This window comes from Phoca vitulina, unplaced genomic scaffold, assembly GCF_004348235.1.
Source record: "Phoca vitulina isolate PV1807 unplaced genomic scaffold, GSC_HSeal_1.0 scaffold43, whole genome shotgun sequence".
Taxonomy (NCBI): Eukaryota; Metazoa; Chordata; class Mammalia; order Carnivora; family Phocidae; genus Phoca; species Phoca vitulina.
The window spans coordinates 3,893,304-3,919,897 of record NW_022589746.1 but is presented as its reverse complement, the minus strand read 5'-3'; the positions used below and the strand labels follow the sequence as shown (position 1 = coordinate 3,919,897).

General features: G+C 40.8%; 1 protein-coding gene across 3 annotated transcripts in view; it reads left to right on the top strand.

Moving 5' to 3' along the window:
* PCNX2 (pecanex 2) overlaps positions 1-26,594 on the top strand; it is a 304,545-nt gene that overhangs the window by 150,192 nt on the left and 127,759 nt on the right. For 2 of the 3 annotated variants that reach the window (XM_032430306.1, XM_032430304.1), the window contains 3 exons: positions 771-863; positions 1,681-1,831; positions 25,065-25,206. In XM_032430306.1, coding sequence (XP_032286197.1) covers positions 771-863; positions 1,681-1,831; positions 25,065-25,206 — 386 coding nt within the window. The remainder of the gene's footprint in view (positions 1-770; positions 864-1,680; positions 1,832-25,064; positions 25,207-26,594) is intronic. The other variant, XM_032430305.1, reaches the window with a different exon arrangement.

Here is a 26,594-nt window from a genome sequence, read left to right as displayed (position 1 = left end):
TTTAAGAGGCATAATTCCTTTTCAATATGAGATATTGATATATTTATAACAATGGTTTCAGAGTTTTCAGGTGTGTGGTACCTTAAAATGTTCAATAATTGTGTACCACAGCAAGTTGGCCTCTGTAGAAAGAAAGAATTTGATGGTCCTTTGTGTCTCTTTTAGATCTATCAGCCAGCAGTATTGTGCTTGATTTGCACTAACAAGCCATCCTTCATATAATATTAATGCAGTATTAATAACATTCTTTGGTCTAACATTGCTTTGTTTTCCCCCAGCCCCTGCTCACGGCTACAATTTTCTGAGATGGAAAATTTATTAGCAACTAAAATGTGAAATCTGTTCTGGTCCAAAGAAATAAGTGAATGTGTAAGAGGCTTGTATTTGGCAAACAGCCTGCATACAAGCTATACTAAAGCCAAGTCGAGATGATTAGCACTTTACCCTCCTTTATCAGACCATGGGGTCTTGTATCTGATCTCTGTTTGTAGAGAAGAACCTTATGCCTCTCATACGTGTAGAAAACTGTTTTTCTGCCGTGGGTAGCAGGTGCAGGCTAACCTTGCCCTGTGCATCCCCCTTTCCCCACCCTTCGCCTTGTTCTCACTGATGGTCCCAGTATGTGCCACTGGGAACATACCAGGTAAGTGACACGCTGAGAGAGTAGGTTATCCAGAGTCAGGATCCCGTCACCTGACTTGACTGGTGACGACAGTGTTGCTGAGAGAGACAAAGAGGAGCAGCCTTTATAGTTGGTTCTCTCTTTGCAGAAGGATATCTTAAAATCGGATCTCATTATCTGCTCGGGGGCTGCTGTTCTGTCATTTGCAGTCAGTGCCAGCACCGTGTTCCTGTCCTTGCGAGTACGTATCCTTTCGACTTTATACTCTCCCCACCTCCTTAGTTTCCCTAATAACAGAGCCCGTTGTGGAGTTCCAGGGTACTGGCAGGATAATGGAGCCAGGGGAGGAAAACAAAACTCCAGCTGAGAGGTTTAAGGAGCATATCTATGTGCTGTGAAGGGTTATGTCCAAGATGAAACTTGGTGCACATGGCAGATTGGGTTCACGTGCTTTATCCTTTGTCTTCCTGCACCTGGGGAGTGGTGTTGTTGGCTAGAGCAACAACACACATCCTGGGACCCGGGGGTAGTAAGACAGGCTGATGGCACACTGTGGGGAGCAGAGACTGGAGGCATTACCATGTCAGGAGTCAGACAGAGGTCCCGGAGCCAAAAGGAGCTTTGGAACTTAATTTCCAGTTAGAAAAACAAACATGGAGAGCTCTAGATGGGATTTCTGGCTTGAAGTTTCAACAGTTACTGTCTCCTTATAAAAGTATTATATGCTTAGGCACTCCTTCCAACAAAGGAAAGTCTATTAATTACATTTGTTATTCTCGACCTCTTCTTTTAAAAAACAATGGCAACAAAGCCAAAGGGCAGAGTTCCCTTGGCCTTTGAACTTCGTGGGGCCACCTCTCTACCCCCCACTTAGTGGCTCGCAACCCAGGTGGGTTTCGTGTGGAAGAAACATTCAGAAGCCTGTAACAAGAACTGGGGTTGCCTCTCTGTTCTGCTAGAGGGAAGAGGGGAAGGGCAGTGGTGTTATGGATTATTCATGGGCATCCCTCCCCTCTCCTGTGAGGCTAAACAATGAGATTTGCCCTCTTGTATCACAGCCATTTCTCAGTGTTGTGCTGTTTGCCCTGGCTGGCTCGGTGGGATTTGTGACCCATTATATGCTCCCTCAGCTCCGCAAGCACCATCCATGGATGTGGATTTCACACCCCGTTCTTAAAAACAGAGAGTATCAGCAACGGGAAGTGAGAGGTCAGTAATATATCCCTCGTTAAAAAAAAAAATGATGCAGTGGTAGGCATCCTTTACACCAGAGGGTGTGCACAACCAATGTGAATGTTTGAATGCGGTAGAACTATACACTCAAGAATGGTTACAATGGTAGATGTCACATTATATCTATTTTACCACAATTAACAGAAAGGGGGGAGTGTGTACCTTGGAGTATGCAGTATTGTTCCAGAACAAGAAAGTTAAAGTGGAGAGAATTAGAATTGTGTTTTATAAAAATAGTAATTAGTTATTTAGTATTGGGGAAGATGAATTTAGATCATTCAGTCCTGAAATTTATGCTGCTCCAGCTTAAGCTGACTGGGGACCAGGAAGAAGACTTCACGGCCCTCCCATCCTCCACAAAGTGTTTTTTGGGGGGGCGGGTGCTGGGCAGGGATGTAGCAGAAACTGCTGAACCTTTAGGACCTCTGAACCCTTGAACTTTGCTTCATGGCTTTGCTCACTTAGGCCTAAACCCATGCTTGATTGCCTTAGGAGTTCTCGGGGCTATTTTTGGTCACGATCATGTCATAGCCTGGTAATCCAGACAGTGTCAGAACTTCCAGATAAGAAACCTCAGGAATTTCTCTGGTAGCTCTTCCCTTGCTCTGTGATCCAGCAGATGGCGGAAGGATTGATTTATCCCCATTTTCAGACACGTTGAAGTCATCGGTCACAGTTTATAGCTATAGTTTATAACTAGCTAGTGCGGGTTATAACTTTATAGCCCATTGTAACCTCTCTGTTGTAGAGGGAGACAGTCAGTTGTCACCTGCCAGGCACAAGGGTATGTGAGTGGCGCCAAGATTTGCTGACTTGCAGGAATGTACTGGACTCACCAGGTTGGTCAGCAGTAACTTCAGTATATTAGTGTGACAAAGGGAAAAGGGGGCAAAATAATTTAAAAATGAAGAAGCAAAAAGAATCACTTAAAACACCGTCAAGAGCATTTTGTCAAGGAACATCTCTGGGTGGGTATGAGGAGCTGCCTTAATTTAAAACAGCCAACCCAGGAAAATTTAGATTGTTTACTGGAGAAATATGGCATCATGGGTCCGCTGCCCAGATAGGGTTTAGAAGGTGGAGAGGGGTCACCCTGACAGCTCTGCCCTCAGAGACTGGCTTCTCATCTGCAACACCAGCAGCTAGCTTAAGGGTCAAATTTAATATATTTGTGCTTAATATATATATATATATATATATAAAATATGTAATATATTATATTAATATGTATATATTTTAATTAATTTAATTAATATATATATTATATATGTGTGTATATATATATTAAATGCCCTGTTCAATTTCAGATGCTAATTCAATGCAAATTATTATCAGTATTACAAAACCTGAAGGAAGACGGGCTCAGAGTGGGTGCAATGTGTAATGGTTAGCTCATGTTACAGCTCACTTGTAGAGAGAGGTGCATCCCAGACGGGTGCCTGCTGATGGATAGGTAGAGCAACCAGAGGAAGCCGGTTTCTACAGAGCTTCTGCAAGTGTTAAGGTCACATCCCCCTTTCATTTTCTAAATCTTTAGGAAGAACTAAGTTTTGGCAAAATTACTGGAGTATTTGGGGCTTTATTATTTTGGTGTCATTGATTTTGGGTGGAGATTTGAAGTATGAGGCTTTGCCTCAGGAGGCTGCATATCTATATCCATATCAGCTGTACCTCGATCTCTACTTAGATATTTGGATGCCCTGGGATGAGCACAGAGAACTTGTCAAATTGAGAGAAAGAAAAATAAGACAGATGAAGCTCAGGCCAAGCTTACTGTGGCAGTTCAGAGTGTGGAATTCAGCAGTGAAAATATTGAATTCAGCATTCAGTAGTTTAGTTCAAAGCCTGTTTGTTTTGGTTTTGGTTTTTTGTTTGTTTGATTTTGTTAGTATGTTGTTTTCTTCCCTGAATCTAGCGGAGCCCAGTTTAAAATAGAATCATTTAGATATTTTAAACCTGCATGATCTTTTCAGTACACGATTCAAGTCCAGGTGAGTGTGAGTGTGTTTGTATGTTGATGGCTCCTCTTTGAGGGGCGAGTGACCAGGCAGTGCTGGGTCTCCATCCCATACACTGGGCTGGGAGCTCACGCCTGTTAGCATGGGCTCAAGCCCAGACTCTGTGGATGTTTCTCCCTTGCCTGCATTAGCTGTTCATAAGCCACTTGAAATCTAGCCAAGAGTAATAGATTTGACAAATTAGGCATATAACGAAGAACAGACTGCATTTCAAAATTGTGTGCATTAGAAGGAGAATCCAAATATTTAAAATATGTTGGTATGAACTCATTGAAAAGCCATTACTCATTTCGGTATCATCTGGTCCTGAGTTTCCTTCCTCCTCTTCCTGGCCTTCCGCCTTCTAGATAGTTCACTCTTTATTTCTTTTACTCCCAAGAAAACACACACAGGAAATTCAGACCAATCGTATACTTTTTAACGTGAAACTGTGCTCAAATCTCCTTTCTCATAGGATCAAAGAATATTATAACTGGAAAAGAAGAGAGAGCAGAGCAGGGCGAGTGGGTCTGTGGCATAGCAGGAGAATGCCCTAATCCCATGGCAGACATTGCTAACTGGGAACAATCCGAAAACTGGGCCCGGGGCAGACATTGAATTGGCGTGTGAGATGAGGCATATATGCCGTCCCTGTCTTAGAGTTTATAGAATGCCATCCCACCCTTCACGTAGGAGGAAACAGAAGCCTACAGAAGTCAAGGCACATAACTTCAGTCCCAGCAAGTCTGTGGCCAGTGAGTGAGCAGAACCCAGGGCATCTTCCTCCAGTGCAGTGCTCTTTCTGCTACCCGCTCTGCTATTGGGCTAGCGGGCCAGTTGGGTGTAGTCTGGATGCGGCTCTTAGACAGCATGGTGCCACAGTCATTGTTACCCAGAAGGGCCCCATCACTGCAGTAGGCCCTGTAGAGTCCAACATGCCATAGTCGAAGGCCAACTCTACAAAGCTTTAATCCCCGGGTTGAAACAGACTCACCACAATGAATTCTGGGCATTCTTGTGGTTTCTCCAATATACTCCATTCTCTGACTGTCCTCTCTTTGCTGTTCCCTTTGCCTGTGATACTTTTTCTCAAGCATCACTAGACTCAGGCCAGATGATTCATCCTTCAGGTCTCTGTTTAAAAAATCAGTCCCTCCAGAAGTCCTTCCCTGACCACCTGGATCAGACTAACCTCCCGGCTGCTCCCCTGAACCTCCCTTTCCATCATATTCTCTCAAGTGAGTGTGAGCAACATGTCTGTTTGCTCGTGCTGGTCCTTCACTGCTTAGTGTGGTGCTGGGCACAGAAGTGTGTTTACTGAATGGCACTTCATTTAAATATCATCTGCTTTCTATTTGCTAGAACAAATTTAAACTTGGTGTATATACTTTCTTTCGGTTTACTTTCTTCTCTGCATACCTCTGATATGTAATTTTACTTGGCATATAAAATTACATGGAGATACGAAATAAAGTTTGATATAAAATTCAGACTACAACTCAAATTGAAGACTGGAAATTGAAACATGTATTTTTTAGCCAATTCAGTTCTTTACGTTGGAGACTAATTTAAGTAAACTTTATCCCATCCTAGCCCCAACAAGATGTTTCACCAATATTTGAGCTAAAAGAATGAAATTCTATCACTCATAATACAGTTCAGCAGACATATGGTGATGTGGCTATAACTGACATATTAATGGGATGTGAAGTTGTTCAATCTAAGTGATTCATGCCAAAAATAACAAGATAACAGAGTACACAGCACTACAGATGGCACCAGATTAGTCAAGGATGGAACTTTCAAGACCAAATGTTTAAGGAGCACCTGGAGTTTTAGAAAATAAAACAAATCTATGATCCTGAATTGTGATGGTAATTCCAGACAAATGACTTCATTGATCAGCTTCTGTTATAAAAGAATAAGAAGTTGAATCTGTTTGAAAATTTGTTTTAGCTAATGGTAATAAATACACATCTATCAATAATTACTTTGAATGTAAATGGACTAAATGCTCCAATCAAAAGACATAGGGTGACAGAATGGATTTAAGAACAAAAACAAAAAACAAGACCCATCTATAATTTGCCTACAAGAGACTCATTTCAGACCTAAAGATACCTTTCAGATTGAAAGTGAGGGGATGGAGAAACATCTATCATGTACATGGATATCAAAAGAAAGCTGGGGTGACAGTACTTATATTGGGCAAAATAGACTTTAACACAAAGACTAACAAGAGACAAAGAGGGGCACTATATAATAAAAAAGGGGGCAATCCAACAAGAAGATCTAACAATTGTAAATATTTATGCACCCAACCTAGGAGCACCCAAATACATAAAATGGTTAACAAACATAAAGGAATTAATCAGTAATAACACAGTAATAGTAGGGGACATTAACAACCCTCTTATATCAATGGACAGATCATCTAAACAGAACATCAACAAGGAAACAATGGCTTTGAATGACACACTGAACCAGATGGATATATTCAGAACATTCCATCCTAAAATAGCAGAATACACATTCTTTTCAAGTGCACATGGAACATTCTTCAGAATTGATCACATATTAGCCCACAAAACTAGCCTCAACAAATTCAAGAAGATTGAAGTCATACCATGCATCTTTTCTGACCACAACATTATGAAACTAGAAGACAACCACGAGAAAAAATCTGGAAAGACCACAAACACATGGAGGTTAAATAACATGCTACTAAACAATGAATGGGCCAGCCAAATCAAAGAAGAAATTAAAAAGTACATGGAAACAAATGAAAATGAAAACACAATTTGTGGTCCAAAACCTCTAGCATGCAGCGAAAGCAGTTCTAAGAGGGAAGTTTATAGCAATACAGGCCTACCTTAGGAAGCAAAAAAATCTCAAATAAACAATCTAACCTTACACCTGAAGTGGCTAGAAAAAGGACAACAAACAAAACCTAAAACCAGCAGACGGAAGGAAATAATAAAGAATAGAGCAGAAATAAATGCTATAGAAACTAAAGAAACAATAGAACAGATCAATGAAACCAAGAGCTGGTTCTTTGAAAAAATCAATAAAATTTATAAACCTCTAGCCAGACTTAGAGAAAAAAAAAGAGAAAGGACTCAAAATCACAAACGAGAAAGGAGTAATAACAAACAACACCACAGAAATACAAATAAATTATAAGAGACTATTATGAAAAAATATATGCCCACAAAATGGACAACCTAGAAGAAATAAATAAATTCCTACAAACATATAACCTACCAAAATTGAAACAGGAAGAAATAGAATTTGAACAGACTGATAAGCAAAGAAATCAAATCAGTAATCAAAAAACTCCCAACAAACAAAAGTCCAGCACCAGATGGCTTCACAGGCAAACTCTACCAAACATTTAAAGAAGAGTTAATAACCATTCTTTTTAAACTATTTCTAAAAATAGAAAAGAAAGGAAAACTTCCAAATTCATTCTATGAGGCCAGCATTGCCTTGATACCAAATCAGATAAAGACACCACTAAAAAAGAGAACTACAGGCCAGTATCCCTGATGAACATAGATGTAAAAATTCTCAACAAAATACTAGCAAACCAAATTCAACAATACATTTAAAAAAATCATTCACCATGGTTAAGTGGGATTTATTCCAGGGTGGTTCAATGTTTACAAATCAATCAATGTGATACATCACATGAATAAGAGAAAGGATAAGAACCATACGATCATTTCAATAGATGCAGAAAAACCATTTGACAAAGTACAACATCGATTCATCACAAAAATCCTCAATGAAGTAAGTTTAGAGGGAACATAGCTCAAGATAATAAAGACCATCTATGAAAAATCCGCAGCTAATATCATCCTTAATGGAACTGACAGTTTTTCCCCTAAGATCAGGAACAAGACAAGGATGTCCACTCTCACCACTTTTATTTAACATAGTACTGGAAGTCCTAGCCACAGCAATCAGATACAAAGAAATAAAAGGCACCTAAATTGGTAAGGAAGAAGTATAACTTTCACTCTTTGCAGATGACATGATGCTATATACATAAAACTGGAAAGACTCTGCCAAAAAACTGCTAGAACTGATAAACTAATTCAGTAAAGTTGCAATTATACAAAATCAGTGTACAGAAATTTGTTGCATTTCTATACACTAATAATGAAGGAGCAGAAAGAGAATCTAAAAAAAAAAAAAAAAAATCCCATTTACAATTGCACCAAAAGTAAAAAGATACCTAGAAATAAACCTAATCAAACAGGTGAAAGACCAATGCTCTGAAAACTATATAACACTGATGAAAGAAATTCAAGAGGACAGAAAGAAATGGAAAGACATTCCATGCTCATGGATTGGAGGAACAAATATTAAAATGTCTATACTACACAAAGCATTCTACACATTTAATGGAATCCCTATCAAAATAGCACCAGCATTTTTCAAGAATTGTAACAAACAATCCTAAAACTTTTTAAAAATTTTTATTTATTTATTTGAGAGAGAGAGACAAAGCATGAGCAAGCTGGGGGAGGGGCAGAGGGGAAGGGAAAGGGAGAGGGAGAGAGAATCTGAAGCAGACTCCGAGCCAGATGAGGGGCTCGATCCCACAACTACAAGACCATGACCTGAGTGGAAACCAAGAGTTGGATACTTAACCGACTGAGCCACCTAGGTGCCTCCAATCCTAAAATTTGTATGGAACCACAAAAGACCTTGAATAGCCAAAGCAACCTTGAAAAAGAAAAGCAGGGGCGCCTGGGTGGCTCAGTCATTAAGCGTCTGCCTTCGGCTCAGGTCATGATCCCAGGGTCCTGGGATCGAGCCTCGCATTAGGCTCCCTGTTCTGCTGGAAGCCTGCTTCTCCCTCTCCCACTCCCCCTGCTTGTGTTCCCTCTCTTGCTGTGTCTCTCTCTGTCAAATAAATAAATAAAATCTTAAAAAAAAAAAAAAAAAAGAAAAAGAAAAGCAAAGCTGGAGGCATCACAAGTCTGGACTTCAAGTTATATTACAAAGCTGTAGTGATCAAAACAGTATGGTGCTGTCACAAAAACAGACACACAGATCAATAGAACAGAATAGAAAACCCAGAAATAAACCCACAATTAATCTTCAGCAAAACAGGAAAGAATATCCAATGGGAAAAAGACCATCTCTTCAACAAATGGTGTTGGGAAAACTTGACAGCAACATGCAAAAGAAAGAAACTGGGCCACTTTCTTATACCATTCACAAAAATAAATTCAAAATGGATTGAAGACTTACATATGCGACCTGAAATCATAAAAATGCTAGAAGAGAACACAGGCAATAACATCTTTGACATCTGTTATAGCAACTTTTTTTCTAGATAGGTAGGTTCTCTAGGTAAGAGAAACAAAAGCAAAAATAAATTATTGGGACTACATCAAAATAAAAAGCTTCTGCACAATGAAGGAAACAGTCAACAAAACTAAAAGGCAATCTACGGAATGGGAAAAGATATTTGCACATGACATATCTGATAAAGGGTTAGTATCCAAAATATATAAAGAACTTACAAAACTCTCAACACCCAAAAAATGAATAATGCAATAAAAAAATAGACAGAAAACATGAACAGACATTTCTCAGAGAAGACATCCAAATGGCCAACAGACACATGAAAAGATGCTCAATGTCACTCATCATCAGGGAAATGCAAAACAAAACTACAATGAGATATCACCTGACACCGGTCAGAATGGTTAAAATCAACAACACAAGAAACAACAAGTGTTGGTGAGGATGTGGAGAAAGGGGAACCCTCATGCACTATTGGTGGGAATGCAAGCTGGTGCAGCCACTGTGGAAAACAGTATGGAGATTCCTCAAAAAGTTAAAAATAGAGCTACCCTACGATCCAGCTATCTCACTACTAGGTATTTACCCAAAGAATACAAAAACACTAATTCAAAGGGATACACGCACCCCTATGTTTATAGCAGCATTATTTACAGTAGCCAAATTATGGAAGCAACCTTTGTGTCCATTGATTGATGAATGGGTAAAGAAGATGTGATATATACATATAATGGAATATTATTCAGCCATAAAAAAGAATGAAATCTTGCCATTTGCGATGACATGGATGGATCTAGAGAGTATAATGCTAAGTGAAATAAGTCAGTCAGAGAAAGACAAATACAGTGATTTCACTCATATGTGGAATTTAGGAAACAAAACAAATGAGCAAAGGGGAAAAAGAGAGAGAAAGAGACAAATCAAGCAACAGACTCGTAATTATGGAGAACAAACTGATGGCTACCACAGGGAAAGTGGGGAGGAGGATGGGTGAAACAGGTGATGGGGATTAAGGAGGGCATTTGTTGTGATGAGCACAGGGGGGTGTATGAAGTGTTGAATTACTATATTGTACACCTGAAACTAATATAACACTCTATGTTAACTGGAATTAAAATAAAAACTAAAACAGCACCCCCCCCCAAAAGAAAATTTGTTTTATCTAAGAACTTTCAAAAGGAATGATGTCATTTTGAAAAGGACTCATGGAATTGGGTCATATTTTCACATGGTCCTCTGAGAAGAAATTTCCATATTATTATTCTTGGCTCTTAGGAATTTAAGAAAAGTTGAAGTGCTCTGATTTGATGACCTTACTCTTACCATCAAAGGGGCTTTTAATGGGGTTAAAAGAGATTGAGATAAAGAATAATTCCATTATTGACATTCACTTGTTATTCATTCATTTAGAAAATGCTTTTGAATTTCCTATTCATTAAAAAAAAGAATTACTTGGGCGCCTGGGTGGCTCAGTCATTAGGCGTCTGCCTTTGGCTCAGGTCATGATCCCAGAGTCCCGGGGTCGAGTCCCGCATTGGGCTCCCTGCTCAGCGGGGAGTCTGCTTCTCTCTCTGACCCTCACTGCACTTGTGCTCTCTCTCTCTCTCACATAAATAAATAAAATCTTTAAAAATAAAAAAAAAGGATTACTGGGTTCCTACATGTTATGAAGCCTGTGAACCACTGAGTTAGGATGACTAAGATGTGGTTTCTGTTATCAAAGAGTTTCTTATGTATTAAGCAAGCCTTTGGCTGTCCCAAAATGGGGGAGCCATGACTGCTGCACACACAGCCATGTGGGGCCAGCATTATGTTCAGCCTTGCAGGAAATACAAAGAAGTAGAAGGCCCAGACCCTAAGTGAAAAGGTTATAATTAATTTTATGTTCAGTGGTTAAGTTGTTCCAACTGGGTGGATATGCATATAAAATGGAAAATGTATGAATTTTAGGACTAAATGTTGAATTAATGTCTGGTGCACAGTAGGTGTTAAGTGATATTGGTTGAATGAACAGGTGAATGATCAGTGCTTTGTAAATTCCCTGGGAGAAGACTTTCCTATAGGCTGACATGGGCAAAAAAAGCCTTGTAAGGTTAAGGCTGGTTTGAAGGACTCAAGGGTATATGTGTGTGGTAAAATATATACAAACAGGCTCATTCCTCTGCAAAAAAAAAAAAATGGTTGCTGAAAAAGCTTAAGCTATAATTTTTGGATGTACTACAATACATGGATAAAAGATTATAGAAATTATAAAAAATACCAATTGAGAATCTCATCGAAATTGTAACTTAAAAAAATCACTATCACGAAACTAAGTCACAAATGAGTCCTGATTTTGTCATTCTTAAATGTGATTTCCTTTGCGTGTTGGCAAATCTTGCCTGTTGATTTCTGGATAGACTGGTTTCTACATGTCAGAGACGTGGTTCTGAGAGATGTTGCTTTTTCCAATGTATTTTTCATTTATATCAAAGTGATACATAGATTAAAAATCAAATATAACAAGTTGTAATGACAAGCAGCAGACTCTTGCTAACTCGCACCCCCTCCAACCGTGTCTGACTCTGCCTGTCCGTAAGAAATGTCTTTCCGCTCTTTAGATATTTCTTCTGGTATTTACCATAATTCTTCTACGTGATCTGCTTGTTCTGCTGTCTCTTGATATTTCAGATTTGCCTATCTACTGACTTCCTGTTATGAAAGAGAAGGATTCCTCTCTTATCTTCCCTTGCACATTAACATTTTCCCTGTCTCCTTCCTCACAGTATAGTTTTAATATTTTTTTGAACAAATACTGAGGACTTTTTTTTTCTATTAAGTCTAATTGTTGCTCACTTCTAGTCCAGTAGTATACCACGATTACCTTTCCTTTCTTGCTCAGATTTCTGTTCTTGATTTGCTAGCCTTTCCAATAGCTATGGGAAATATCTCTCAGTTCAATTTTCCATACAGGCAAACCTGTCAGATTATCTATGAATTCCATCCTCCCCAGACTCCCTCCTGGAACCTGCTCCGATTGTTCTGTGTTTACTCTCTCTTTGTGAACGAAGCACCTCCTCCAGTCACTCCAGGGGAAAGGGTGCACGGGAAGGAAATTTTCTGAGACTTTGCGTATCTCAAAGGATTTCCATTCCACTTTGCACTTACTGGATAGTTTGTATTGTGTAGCAATTGAGGATGTAAACACTTCCGTAAGAATTCTAAGGTAATGTCCCATCATCTTCCAGCTTCCACTGCTGCCGTTGAGAAGTCTGATGCCTTCCTGACCCCCTGGTCCTTTGTAGGTGACCGGATTTTCCCCTGCAGGAAGCTTTTGGAAAGCTAAGGAGGGAATTAAAGTGCCATGGCTCAGAGAATGGCCTCAAATTTTGGCTATGTCACATATTAATTCTGCTTAACCGTCATGATTCAATTCTGTCATTTATAATTGGGGGTTCCTACAAGGAAAATTTGTTGGGGCATGAAATTAATCAAGAATGTATTCAGTAAGTGCCTACTACACTTCCTCTTCCCCAGAGTTCTGAAGTTCACTCATTTTGCACCTTGCTTTGTGCCTCATTTCATCCATTGTCCTAGGTGGTTGGTGGCCCTTTATAATCCAGATGTTTATGTTCTATGGTTTTGACATTTTGGGTCAACAGGTGATAGTACCACTTGAATGACCTCGTTCACAGAATTTCTATGGTGATTAAATCAAACCCAATAATCTATGTAAAAATGGCATGACAGGCATTGTTTGATTTCAAAACATAAAGGCCCTGCTGGGGTCTTTGGGACGATCTCTATGCGAGTGTGACAAGGAGACGCCATGGTTCTGGGAAGAAGAATATATTCCTTACCTCCCCTTTCCTTCCCCACATAAAAAGATGCTAACATCAGGGGGTAGTTACAGACCTGGAAAACCCTGCAAAGTCTCTTTAATTCAAAGCAGCTAAAATAGTTTGAAGCGTGAACTGAACGAGTGTTAGCTGAGTAACAGTCTCCCGTGCTATGACGCTTCCATAGGAAAGCTCATGCCAGGTGCCAAAAAAGTGGCTCAGAGCTGATGTGTCAAAAAATAGCCTGTTGGGCGGAAGCCTGCCTGATTAATAATTCCCTCTGTTGTTATTCCTTTCATGCACCCTCTCTTCCTCTCCTTTTCTTTCCCTCCCTGCCAGGCACTGCTCCTCTGTACTCTCCCTCTCTGGCTGGCCTCCTTCTAGTCAGCTGGGGGCCTTAGCTTTCTGTGTCAGTCTCCACAAGGCTGGGGGTGGCTGCAGGGGACTGGAGTGGAACCAGGCTCACACCTGCAGCAGCAAACACAGAAAGTGGAACCCAGTTACCTCTGCACAAAGGGGAGCGAGGCTGAAGGAGGCCTGGAGACTCAGCACAGGCCAATGCTGGCCAGCATCAGGCAGGAGAAGGTCTGGGGACAGAGCTCAGTGGTCAGCTGCCAACCTCAGCTCTCCAGCAAGCCACAGGGTGTTTACCCAAGGACCCGGTGGGATTCTCCTAGACAGCCGATACATCTCCAACAACGTGGAAGTCAAATGAACGGCCGGCCAGTAATTGGAGAGGTGTAGAAACACTAACAATCGGGAAATCTAAATATGCATATGATTTATGCAGGATGGAATGCAGCTTCTTTGGGCACTGTTGGCCCCATGGGCTGGCCATCTGGAGGAATGATGTCGGCTCTCAGCTACCGTGGGTGAGGCCACCGTGACAAGTGGCTGACCCAGTCTCCCTGATGTACATCCACTGGGGTCTGGTCTGAAGGAGCTGAAGCCCCAGAGCACCCTGTGATAGCAAATATATGGAGACGCCAGTGGAGAAACAGAAGCAGCGTTTTAGAGCGATCTTATAATTTAAGTAACACACACATCACACTTCACTTGGGGGAGAAAACCTAATTTTGTAAATTAGACGTTCTTTGAGTACCTGCTACGTACTAGGTGCTGTGCTCGGCGATGAGAATGCAAGAATTAGTAAGCGCAGAATCCTTGCTCTTGGCAGGACGGCTGTTCTAACGACAAGTGTCTCCCTTCCTGTGCTCATAGGAAGAACGTTTGAAAACTGCTCTGAACGCTTTTCACGTGAAAATTTTTGACCTAAACTTCTTCATGTGAAAAAGTAATAAAAGATATCAATAGTGGGCGCCTGGGTGGCTCAGTCGGTTAAGCGACTGCCTTCGGCTCAGGTCATGATCCCAGAGTGCCAGGATCGAGTCCCGCATCCGGCTCCCTGCTCGGCAGGGAGTCTGCTTCTCCCTCTGACCCTCCCCCCTCTCATGTGCTCTCTCTTTCTCTCTCATTCTCTCTCTCAAATAAATAAATAAAATCTTAAAAAAAAAAAAGATTTCAATAGTGTTTTTAGTTTTAAATACTATGGTTTTATATTAGCAGAGGACCTTTCTGTCAAGAGGAGAAAGCACATTATTGCACTGATTCTCCCGAGAGCTTCTCTATCCCTTTGAGGAGATGTGAAGGATGCATTTTTATTCCCATTGAATTGATGAAAAAAATCAGTAGGAAGTTTTGGGGAAATGAGCTAAACATTTTTAAAAATCAAGTTAGACTTCGTATCAAATGAAATTCCAGATGGATTAAAGATTTAAAACATTTTTTAAAAGGAGGAAAAGAAGAAAGAAAGAACCAGAATAGCAGCTATAAGAAAATATAGGTCAAGTTATATAATCTTGGTTGGGAAGAGAAAAATAATTTTCCTAGCATGACCCAGAGTCAAAAAACCACTAAAGAAACAACTAAAAATTGTATTCATTGAAACATGTAAATTTTAATATTCTGATGCCTGAATGTTGCTCTTCACTACCTTGTATTTCTCTGAGAGGTTTGCCTAACCTGATAATAGGTATTGATTGGTTCAAAAATAATGATAGAACCCATCACGTGCCAGGGACGGTGCCAAATGCTGGGGACGCGCTGAGGAGTGTGGCCACCATGGCCTCACCCTGGGCTGAACCTTCTGGAAGGGAAATGCACTGTGGCCAGCAGTAAACCTTGAAGCCCTGCAAGGCAGGCAGTGCCACACCACGGGAGCCCCAGCTTCTCACCCTCTGTCCCACCGGGTGTCTGCTTTAGTTCATTGAGCTATTAATCAATTAATCAGTACATTGCCTGAATCTACTGAATGGCTCCTATGGACGAAAATGATAGAGGAGGACAGGCCCGGCCCCCTGGCTGGAGCAGAGGGCTGGATATTCATCACACAGAGACATGCACATGTACGGGGTTTAAAGGACAACGAAGGGAAGGAGTATAAAGAGATCCTGATTGAGATCTGAGAGAGAGAGAAAGGGTTCTTTGAGGAAGTGACATTTAATTTGAGGCTTGAAGGAGAAAGAGGGGGTTAGCCCTCAAAGTGGAGGAAGAGGATTCCAGGATCCCAGGCAGGAGAGGAATCCACGGGCACACCCTGTGTTGGCTAATGGGAACAGAAAGGTCATGGGGACCTTGGGTTTATCCTAAGCAGAATTATACGGCTTTGAACAGCAGTGCATTGTGATTTGCTTTACATTTAAGAATGATTACTTACCCTCTTCATGCTATTGGTTTTGGAAGTGAAGCCTATTTCTGGAGAATGCACCCTGACACGTGTACATGATAGTGCTAAGGACTTTCCAAACTGAGATTTGGCCCAGAGAGAAAGACAGGAGGGAGAAGCACTTGTAGGGAAAAGCGATCGCCTATAATAAGGGGGTGTCACCGGCCTGGATGTGGTAATTCCATTTTGCAGAGTGTCTCCACCTTAGATGCCTCAGGGTGACACGGCCATATGAATTGAGCTTCGCACGTCTGGAAATGCTTAGGAACACACCTTGTTCCTGTAAAGCAGGAGGCCACGTATCCTTGCAGCTTCGATCGTAATTCAAGATTTGAATTGGAGAAAATTATCTTCCTAAAGATAAAAACATCCTGAAGATTTCTGATTCACTTTTAATTATCGAGGAAGGACTTATTTTAGTAGCATAAGCATCTAAATAAAACACAACCTGAAACGGCCTTAAGAAAATTTAAAGTGCTCACTTGTAATAAGTCGTATATAACTTGTAAATGGCATAGTTAGTTTGCATTCTTTTCCTCACGGGCCTAATATTCCAGGGAAAAGAGAAATACTAATGGACAAGTAAGGTCTTTTTATGGCCTCTATGCGTATTCAGGGCATTAAACAAAGACAGTTATAAAATACCACTGCAAAGATTTTCTTTCTAACTTGACTTTGTATGAATACTGAAACAGTTTGGGGCCCTAAGAAACATGTTTCTCATGCTACTACCTCTGTGAGCTTTCCTTTTTATTAGCTTTCCGTGGTCACCCCATCAAAAAGGATTGAGTTTAGTCTTTGAGAATTCAGAATTCTGGAATTATACTATGGTTTTAGTTCCTCCTGTGTTATTATTCATCTTTCTATTTGCTTCCCCTCCACTTCCAAACATAAACATTCAGTACAAAAACAACCTAGAAATTGTAACATTTCTTTTTAAAAAGATTTATTTATCCATTTATTTGAGAGAGAGAGAGTGAGCATGAGAGAGAGAGCACGAGTGTGGTGGGGGGAAGGCTCAGAGGAAGAGGGAGAAGCAGGGTCCCCCCTCAGCAGGGAGCCCAACATGGGGCTCCATCCCAGGACCCTGGGATCATGACCTGAGCTGAAGGCAGACTCTTAACCGACTGAGCCACCCAGGTGCCCTAGAGATTGTAACATTTCATTGGAATGAATTACCGAACTTGCTAGAAGGAGTCTAGAGGTAAGTAAAATTTAAAGGGAAATTAATTTTCTTTCAACATAAAGGATTAGCAGAATCCGAAGTCAAAAGTTTGGAGGTGGTGACCTCTGGGGGTTTGCTCTCTACTCTGTCATTCTTATGTATTTATTTTAACCCCCTTTCCACAGCCTTCTCCACCCCTGCTTTGGCTAGATGTTGTTCTGAACATCAGTGAGGGAAGCCGTGGTTTGGGATGCATTTTACCTAAAATGATTTTCCCTTAACATACAGTATGTGTCCGTGAACTTGCTGGTGTATGCAGACAGCGTGAAGTGTACCCTCTGTCCTCTCATCTAGAGATTCAGAATTCACCAGTGGGTTGCATGTGGGAGCTTCCATATCACATTCGCTTGTCACCTTAATTCCCTGGCAGCACCTCAAGTTGTAAACTAGAGATGCATAATGCAGTGTGACCTGGCTTCCAGCTCAGTCTTTTTGGGGAGCTATTAAAAAAATAGAAGTTTTTGTGACTTCTGAATGAATTGGTTTCTAGTTCTTTGGAATTTCTTTGTATCCTTCATAGAACTCCTTTGTAGCTATCATCTGTTGGCTTCTAACTAGAGAACCAGTGATTACCTTTAAAGATCCAAGGCCTTAGCTGTTCACGTATGTTATTGTGGCCATATTGAATGCCCTTTTTATGACTTTGCTCTTCCAAAGTCAGACAGCAGAACAGTGCTTACAATCTAAGACTTCCTAGAGCTTGAATATCTTAGCTACCTGCCTCAAAGTGTGTCTATGCTATAGTTTCACACGTGTCCCCCCGCCCCCTCCCAGGTACCACAGAGGGTTAAATCTCACTGAATAAGTACTTTTGCTCTCAAATATTTGGAAAGACATGGATGGTGAATTCAGAGCTTATTAGTGATTCCTATATATTTTTGAAATTCATTGCTTTATGTGTCTCCTGGAAGGATCAACTAAAATTCTTATGGAAAACCCATATTGGTTATCATTATCTGCAGTAAATCCTTGGGAAGACTGCAATGGGATGGTGTCCCTGCACTCAAATCAGCTTTATCCCCACTCACTGGAAAATATCATCATCTAAAAGCAAATGTGACAAGCGTTTAAAAGCCTGGATCACACTCCCCCATCCAAATGGCACCGGGCATTCTATGGTGATGAGCTACTCAAATGTTTCTTTTAATTCAGATGTTTTTTTTAAAGCCCTGCAGCATGAGGTTGGCTTGTATTTCCTTAATTTACATATTTTTGCAGGAATCTAGCTAAGGTTGTCATGTTTCTCCGAATTGGTGACAAATGTTGATAGGACTCTGTAAATGTATTTTTATAAGCAAGCTGAGTTGCATTTGATGTGACGGCCTCAATCTGACATATATTTTCTCAATATAAATTGAGAAATAAGAAAAAATAATTTGTTTGGAAGGAAACCTAAATGTAACTGATTGTACTTTATGAGAGACTAAAATAGGAAAGATTGCTTAATATGCTATAGTTCGAAAGTTTTTCATTTTGTATTCAAAAAGTAATTCTGGGGGGGGCGGGCTGCTTTTTTAAGCCTCTTTGTTCAGTTTATTCAGAGTTCCTCTGGACACAAAAAAGGATAAGCTAGTAAATGAACATTTACTGAACCCCAACTCTAGGCCAGGTGTTCCATAGGGACTTGAAATACTCAACAGATGAAGACATGGATTAGTCCTAAAGACAAGATCTACTCTTGACAAACCCACAGTCCAGTGGGGAGATTAATATTTAAATGAATACTCCACAGTGTGACAGGTACTCTAATTACAGACTTCACAGTGCATAGTGATGGCATAAAGGAATAATGTATTTAGCCTGAAAACTAAAGGTAATATATACCGTATGCCGAGCTCAGTGTCTGGCAGATGCCTCACAGGTACCCGCTACATGGGGCAGCCGATCCACTGAGGGTGGGGAAATGGCAGGGTCCACCCAGAAGCAGGCAGAAAGGGGGAGGTGCATTGTTTATCAAGAATTTGAAACCAATGATAAAGCCAGTTAAAATTTGGATTCCTTTTTACTCTCACCATGTACTGACAGTTCTAAACACTGTCAGTGACTAAACCCTTCTATTGGGATGGACACTTGGAATGAGCTGCCCTGGCAAACGTTGGTAGCAACTGTCCTGGGAATAATGGCAAGGGCGGGGGTGTGGAGGGGACAAGGAAAACTCCAGATGGCCAGATGCCAGGTTCTGTAAAAAGATTAGGAGTTTCTCAAGTAGGAAATACAGGACATTGCAGGAAGGCATCCAGCACATACAAAGGCATGTGCAACAGCGTAGTTCACTGCTATGCAGGAGGAAATAGAAATTATTTTCAATAAATAGTGGTGGTCACTTAGGTAGCCACAAGGGAAGAAAATTGGCCTCAATCCCTATCTTACATTATACACAATAATCAATTCTAGATACCTTGCCGATCTAAACGTGGAAGGTAAAACAATAAAGTCTAAGAGGAAAATGTAGGAGAATGTGGTTATGATCTTTGTCTTTTAAACGGAACACAAAAGACTCCAAAAGGAAAAACAAAATAAGAAGTTGGAGCATATTCAAATAAGATATTTCTTTTCTACAAAAGGTACTATTAAGAGTGGTAACCCATAAAATGGGAGAAGAGCTTTCTGATGCATATATCTGACAAAAGACGCATACTTGAGGTATATAAAGAACTCCTAAAAATCAGTAAAGAAAAGACATATAATCCTAAAAATGAGTAAAGAAAAGACCTATCCAAGAGGAAAGAGAACCAGGCGATACACATGAAGAGCCACTTCACAAAAGTGTTAATCCAAATGGCCAGTAAACATATGAAAAGGTACTTAACCACATTAGTCATCAGGGAAATGCAAAATAAAACTATAATATGATACCACTCTACACCCACAGTGTGGTTAAAGCGAAGGAGAGAGAAAATGTTTTGGCAAGGATGTGAACAAACAGAAGGAACTCTCTGCACTGTTTGTGGGAGTATAAATTGGCTCTGTAACTGTGGAAAATCTCCGAGAGCTTCCTATACACACACTTAATCACCTAGCAATTCTCTACCTAAATCTGTACCCCGCAGAAACGTACACATGTTTATCAGAAGGCATATAACAGAATGTTCGTGGCAGCACTCTACAGTTCATTCACAAAATGAATGCCCGTGAACAGTAGCCTGGAAAAATAACCTGTGTATATTCACCCAGATTAGTACACAGCAGTGAGAACGAAAGGATAACAATGAGACACACAAAGGTGGCTGAATCTCACAAAAATTGTTGAGCAAAGATACAAGAGAATAGGAGGCAAACTAAACAGTGGTGTTTGGGGTTGGGGCAAGTGGTTACCGTGTGGAGCAGTGACCGTAAGCAGGTGGCGGGGAGCTTCAAGAGCATTTCTTCATCCACGTGCTAGGGACACAGCTCTAACATGTGTGATTTGTGCAGGTTTCTATATATAAAAAAGCTGAATGAAAAGGTCTTCAAAACTCCAGCGCGGCTAATTCAGGTAACCAGTTAAGTATAGAATGTAAGTGCGAAACTGGTGATCATGACTCCAGAGAGGGACAGAGTGACAGCTGCAGAATGTCTGGCTGTGCTCCAGACCCATTGGATCAGACCCGTTTTAGCAAGTGAATTATTTGCATTTCGAAGTTTGAGCATCGCAGATCTAGGACAGTGTCTTTCAGCCTTGTTCCCAGGTGATTCCAAGGTGCAGCTATGATTGAGAAGAACTGACTTAGGATGACTCCAAGGTATATTGCCTGCATGACTAAAGTGAATGCAAGTGTCATTAAATAAGGTAAAGAATGCATCAGGAAGAGCAGGTGCATGGAGTTTGACAAGTTCAGTCTTTGACATGTATTTGAAGATTCCTTAGGGATGTCAGATGAAGCTATTCAGTTGAGTATTGAGATCTGGAGGCCAGGAGACAGATGGAAGGTTGAGTTACAGATCCGAGTGTCATCAGCATGGGAGTAATCATTAAAGTTAAGGGTGTTGAGGGCATCAGCTCAAGAAAAAGAGAAAAATAATAAAGAAGTCCAAGGAAAGCAAATGACCAACTAAGGGAAGAGGAGCTTGCAGAGAAAATGGAAAGAGTAGGGTGGAAGGTTTAAGTGCAAGCAGGAGTGGGTGGCATGGGGAAGCTAAGGACAGAGAGTATTTTATTTTTTTATTTTATTTTATTTTTTATTTATTTTTAGAGAGAAAGAGTGTGAGTGAGTGGGGGGGTATAGTGAGAGGGAGAGAGAGAATTCTTTAAAGATTTTATTTATTTGAGAGAGAACACTCGGTGGGGAGGGGCAGAGGGAGGGAGAGAGAGAAAGAGAAGCAGACTCCCCACTGAGCAGGAAGCCCAACTTGGGGCTTGATCCCAGGACCTAGAGATCACGACCTGAGCCGAAGGCAGATGCCCAACCGACTGAGCCACCCAGGCACCCTGAGAGAATCTTAAGCAGGCTCCATGCTCAGTGCCTGTGCTCGAGCCTGACCAGGGGGCTCAATCTCACGATCTTGAGATCATGACCTGAGCTGAAACCAAGAGTTGACACTTAACCAACTGAGCCACCCAGGTGCCCCTGGACAGAGTTTTAAAAAGAAGGAAGGACCAGTGATGTTTTGTGCCTAGAAAGGTCCAGTAAGATAGACCAAGAAGGATCAGTTATTTGTCATTTAGGAAGTCACAGGTGGCTGCATCCTACACTGTACTGGGCAGGTGTAGCTGCAAACACCCAGGGGCAGAAGTGTCAGCAGCAAGTAGGAGACAAGGGCCTGGGACTGTCAGACATTCACAGCCTTTCCAAGAAGCTGTGCAAAAAAGGGCAGAGTGAACACAAGAAGGAGGTGCAGAGTGGAAAGCAAGTTTTCAATTTGGCAAAGACTGGAATCTTGGCACTTGCCAGTAGGAAAGAGTTCCTCTGGGGAGTGTGACTCCTGAACCAGATATCAAGAGGAGTGAGACCCAAAGCATCAGTGGGAGCTCGGCTTCAGGAGAACCGAGAAGGCAGATGTGAATATAAATAAATCGGTAGTTGAAGGGTGGGAAGATTAGGCAATTCTTGCCTAATAGCCTCAATTTTCTCTAGGAAGTAGGGGTTAACGTCATTTGCCTAAAGGAAATGGGGGATGGATGGTAAAGATTTGTGTTTCTAAATTGTCATATACTTTCACAAAAGATGAAAACCCTTTTATCTATCTGTAAAATATATAATATACCTAGATTTCATTAATTATAAGTAAAAAAACTTAATTCCTTAAGAAATAACTCATTTCCAAATCTACACCAGAAAACACTACACATTGACCATTAAGAATACCCAAAGTTAAATCCCTACCCAGCATCCTTGCTGTTTTTTAATTACTGAAGTATAATTGACATACAATGTTGTATTAGTTTCAGGTGTATAACTTAGACAATTCTATATATTACACAGTGTTCACTATGGTAAGTGTGGTCACCATCTGTCACCATACAAAGTTATTACAATATTACTGACTGTATTCCCTATCCCGTACTTTTCATCTCTGTAACTTATCTATTCTATAACTGGAAGTTTGTACCTCTTAATCCCCTTCACTTATTTTGCCCAGCCCCTCTTCCACTCCCCTCTGGCAACTACCAGTTTTTTCCTCTGTATTTAAGAGTCTATTTCTGGTTTTTTGTTCACTTGTCTTGGTATTTCACATATAAGTGAAATCATATGGTATTTGTCTTTCTCTGACTTATTTCACTTAGCATAATGCCCTCAAGCTCCATCCATGTTGTCACAAATAGCAAAATGTCATTCTTTTTTTATGGCTGAGTAATATTCCATTGTGTATATATACTTTTTTAATTGAAGTATAATTAACATATAGTGTTGTATTAGTCTCAGGTGTACAATACCATGATCCAACAATTGTATACATTACTCAGTGCTCATCAAGGTAAGTGGACTCTTAATCCCCTTCACCTATTTCACCCATCCCCTCACCCACTTCCCCTCTGGAGACCATCAGTTTATTCTCTGTATTTAAGTGTCTGGTTTTTGTCTGTCTCTTTTTTTCTCTCTGTTTATTTTGTTTCTTAAATTCTACATATGAGTGAAATCATATGGTATTTGTCTTTCTCTGATTTATTCCACTTAGCATTACAACCTCTAGATCGATCCATGTTGTTGCAGATGGCAAGATTTCATTCTTTTTTATGGCTGAGTAATATTCTAATATGTATGTATTATACACATACACACACACCCCTACACACCACCTCCTCTTTATGCATTCGTCAGTTGATGGACACTTGGGCTGCTTCCATAATTTGGCTATTGTAAATAATGCTGCAATAAACATAGAGGTGCATGTATCTTTTCAAATTAATGTTTTCATTTTCTTTGGGTAAATACCCAGTCTTCCTCCCTGTTTCATTTACCACTAAGAAATTGTTTTTATCTTGATAATTTCTCGTTGCATCTCTCTTCTACTTATTAAATTAATCATTGGGATGTTTATTCTTATTATTTCCCATGTCATGAAGTATTCCCACTCTACCCATCTTCACCATTCCTATCTCATTCAAATTAATTCTTTTTGAGTGAGATTTCTGAATACCGACCTCTCCTCATACTTTTAATCAAATGAAGATAGCTTTGGTGTTTTTATGGTCATGATAATACATTCTTGCATAGATATGTAAGCCATATAAACAAGAAAGTAAAATATCAGTTTCTGATTCTGTGTGTATAGTACGTGTGTGTTTATGTTGCTTCCTGAGACTCTTTACATAAAATCCTAGTGAAAAATGTTGGAAGCAGGTAATTTGTGTCCTAAAACTGGTTAAGACACCTGGAGGGGACAGCTCATATCGCTGCTGTGTCACTCTACACGGTGAGTGTGACCTATTTGTCTTTCCTGAGTTGATTCTTGTGCAATTCAAATAATGTAAAAAGTATGGGGCTTTCTTGTTTTTTTACTATAGATTATTGGGTGTATAAATTTTATATTATGAATGGTGGAGGAATGTGAGTCCAGAAGCTCAGTGGAGTCGGCTTTGCCCTTTGGAGGTTTGGCCTCTGAGACTTGCTGTGGAGGGAACTGAGTCCCGGCATATCTGGTTCATTCGCCTGGCTATTGGCTGGTGGATTGGCATCCACGTCAGCCTCACAGTGACCAGCAGAGATTCAGTGGGGAATGAGCTAGGCCTCCCTTCGGGCCCTGGGCTGAACCGGCGTGCTCTCCTCGCAGAAGCCAGAAGCAGAGCAGAGCTCCACCCTGCCACAGGGTTGAGTTTTCCTCTCCTGCTGACGCTGTGGCCTAAGGAAGTTGGTCCTCTGACCAATTGGACCAGCCACTCCCCATCCTCACAGAGAAAAATAGTCAGAGATGGGCGACGGGCACTACAAGTATGCATTCCATATTACCCCATCCTGGGGGAGAGCAGATTTCTCCCCTGCCATGAGTGGATGGAAAGAGGGGCAGTCACTTCCCCAGTAGCAGACTCAGAGGATGGGCGGGGCACACAAAACAGGCTCAGGAAGATCAAGTTAACAGTTCACCATCACACACACCAGTGGTTGGTAGAATCTGAACGCAAACCTCAAAACCTTAGCCCTCGTGGGAATAGGCTTCATTCCCTGTGGTGCTCCCTCTGTCACCAGGGTTCACAAGAATGTCACACATTCATCCTGACGGGGCCTAGGGATCAGCTTTCTCTTATTTGTATCTATTGCCTGGGGATCTGATTGTAGATTTAAAGACTATGAAACGGGAGCAGAGAGCCCAGCCTTGGAAGTATCCCCAGCTTAAGAGGAGATGGGCCCCTGGATTGTTTTTTCAATCCTTCATCCTTCACTGTCTACCCTTGCTTACTCTGAGATGCCTTGATGTTATATGACAACTTATTTCATTGGTCCCAGTAATGATTATATATGGAAAAATCACTTGACTTGAAAAATGGGGATACTGGCCTGTATTACTGTATATTATTATTTATGATCTATGTAGAAACAAAGCAAAGAGTTGCTGCCTGGAAAGAAATTGGTAGATCATATCTAGTATCTGGAGTCTGAATCCGCAGCTTTTGAACTAAAGGGGGGATATTACTTCTTATTACATGCACTTAAAGAAAAATAACTTGATCAGTGGCTGTTCTAAGTGGTTTTTGTGTTTCTTTCAGATGTCGCCCATTTAATGTGGTTTGAAAGACTGTATGTTTGGCTTCAGTATTTTGAAAAATATATCTTGTATCCGGCAATAATTTTGAATGCCCTCACTATTGATGCATTTTCAATCAGCAATTACCGGAGACTTGGTACCCAGTAAGTGGATAATGGTTTATTCTCATCATGATTTCAATCACAGTGATTTCAAAATCCAGTGAATTTTCTCTAAACAGGCTGCAGCAGAAGCCAACATGCATCTACTGATTTACTGGCCACATGCAAGGAGGCCGCGGTGGTCTTTTACTCAAACTCACTAGAGCTTGATGGTTACTGTAGAGTGACCAAGCTGAAAAGGAAGCTAGATGTGGTTGAAGTGATGTTGTGAATAAATGACAGTCGGTCTGAAAATCCTCCTGCAAAAGCTTAGTGAGCTTTAATAAGATGACGGAAGCACAGTATGATGCCGGGGGCTCCTGGAGTTCTTACCATCATGCTCAGAGCTTTATGAACAGCCTCGTGTCATTTCATTTAGCGAATACTCCATCATTTTGTGTTTGAGGGAGGGGGAGATTAATCACTGTCACTGATCTCTCTGCATTTATCCGGAGAAGCCTCCCAATTAAAAAAAATGGAGCACAGAGACGTCATGCCATCAAGATGCCCCCATGTTTTTGCAAAGTATTAACGGTGCTCAGTTGAGTTACTGCTTTCATATATTAAAGTTAACTCTGAATTTGCAAATGGAAATCCTACTCGATAATTGGTGGATTTGTTGTTCCAACAAAAGGTGGAAGTTGCTGGTCAAATAAGTTTGACTAGGAGAATGCAAAAGAGATCCTTTTTCAGATTTGCTTATTAAGTCACGTTACTTAAACATCATGCACCCAAGTCAACCCTCATGCATAATCCCAAGCATAATAATTCAAACCTGCTCCTCCTTTCAGGGTGTGATGAGGACAAATTAATTAATAAATATTTGCCAAAGATTGATTCAAGCTGAGATAAAAGGCATTTGAATACTCTGTTGGACTTTGAGTAGATTCATAGTCACACAGAGCAGACACTAAATGAAATGATTGTATAACCTTCCTGTCTTTATCAGATTCTGCCTTCTTTGCAGTTCAGACCTACTTCTGTTAGACCAAGGCAAGTCATATTTGGTATTTAAAATCCTAGACTTCAGATCCAGGGATGAAAATCAGTCTCACTGGATAAAGAAAAAGACGATGGGAATGTAGCCCTCCTGCACAGTGTGGGTGGGACCCAATCCAGGAGATGCCTCCCCATCCAAAACATCAAGTGCTTTTCCTAGTGGCAGGTGTCTCCAGTATGCACAATGTTGGCTGACCCCAGTGACCTCCCGGAAAAAAGCCGAGCCTCAGTTTCTAGAACGAGGGCTCACAATCAGCACCAAAGTGGCAAAGAAGACACCAGTGCTGCCCCCAGGGTAATGAACTAAAGGATTTAAAGTTGTCGCTTTCCAACATCAGGACTCAGACCTCAATCTAAGCCTGCAGGTTGAGACCCACCGGTTCTGGCTGTTG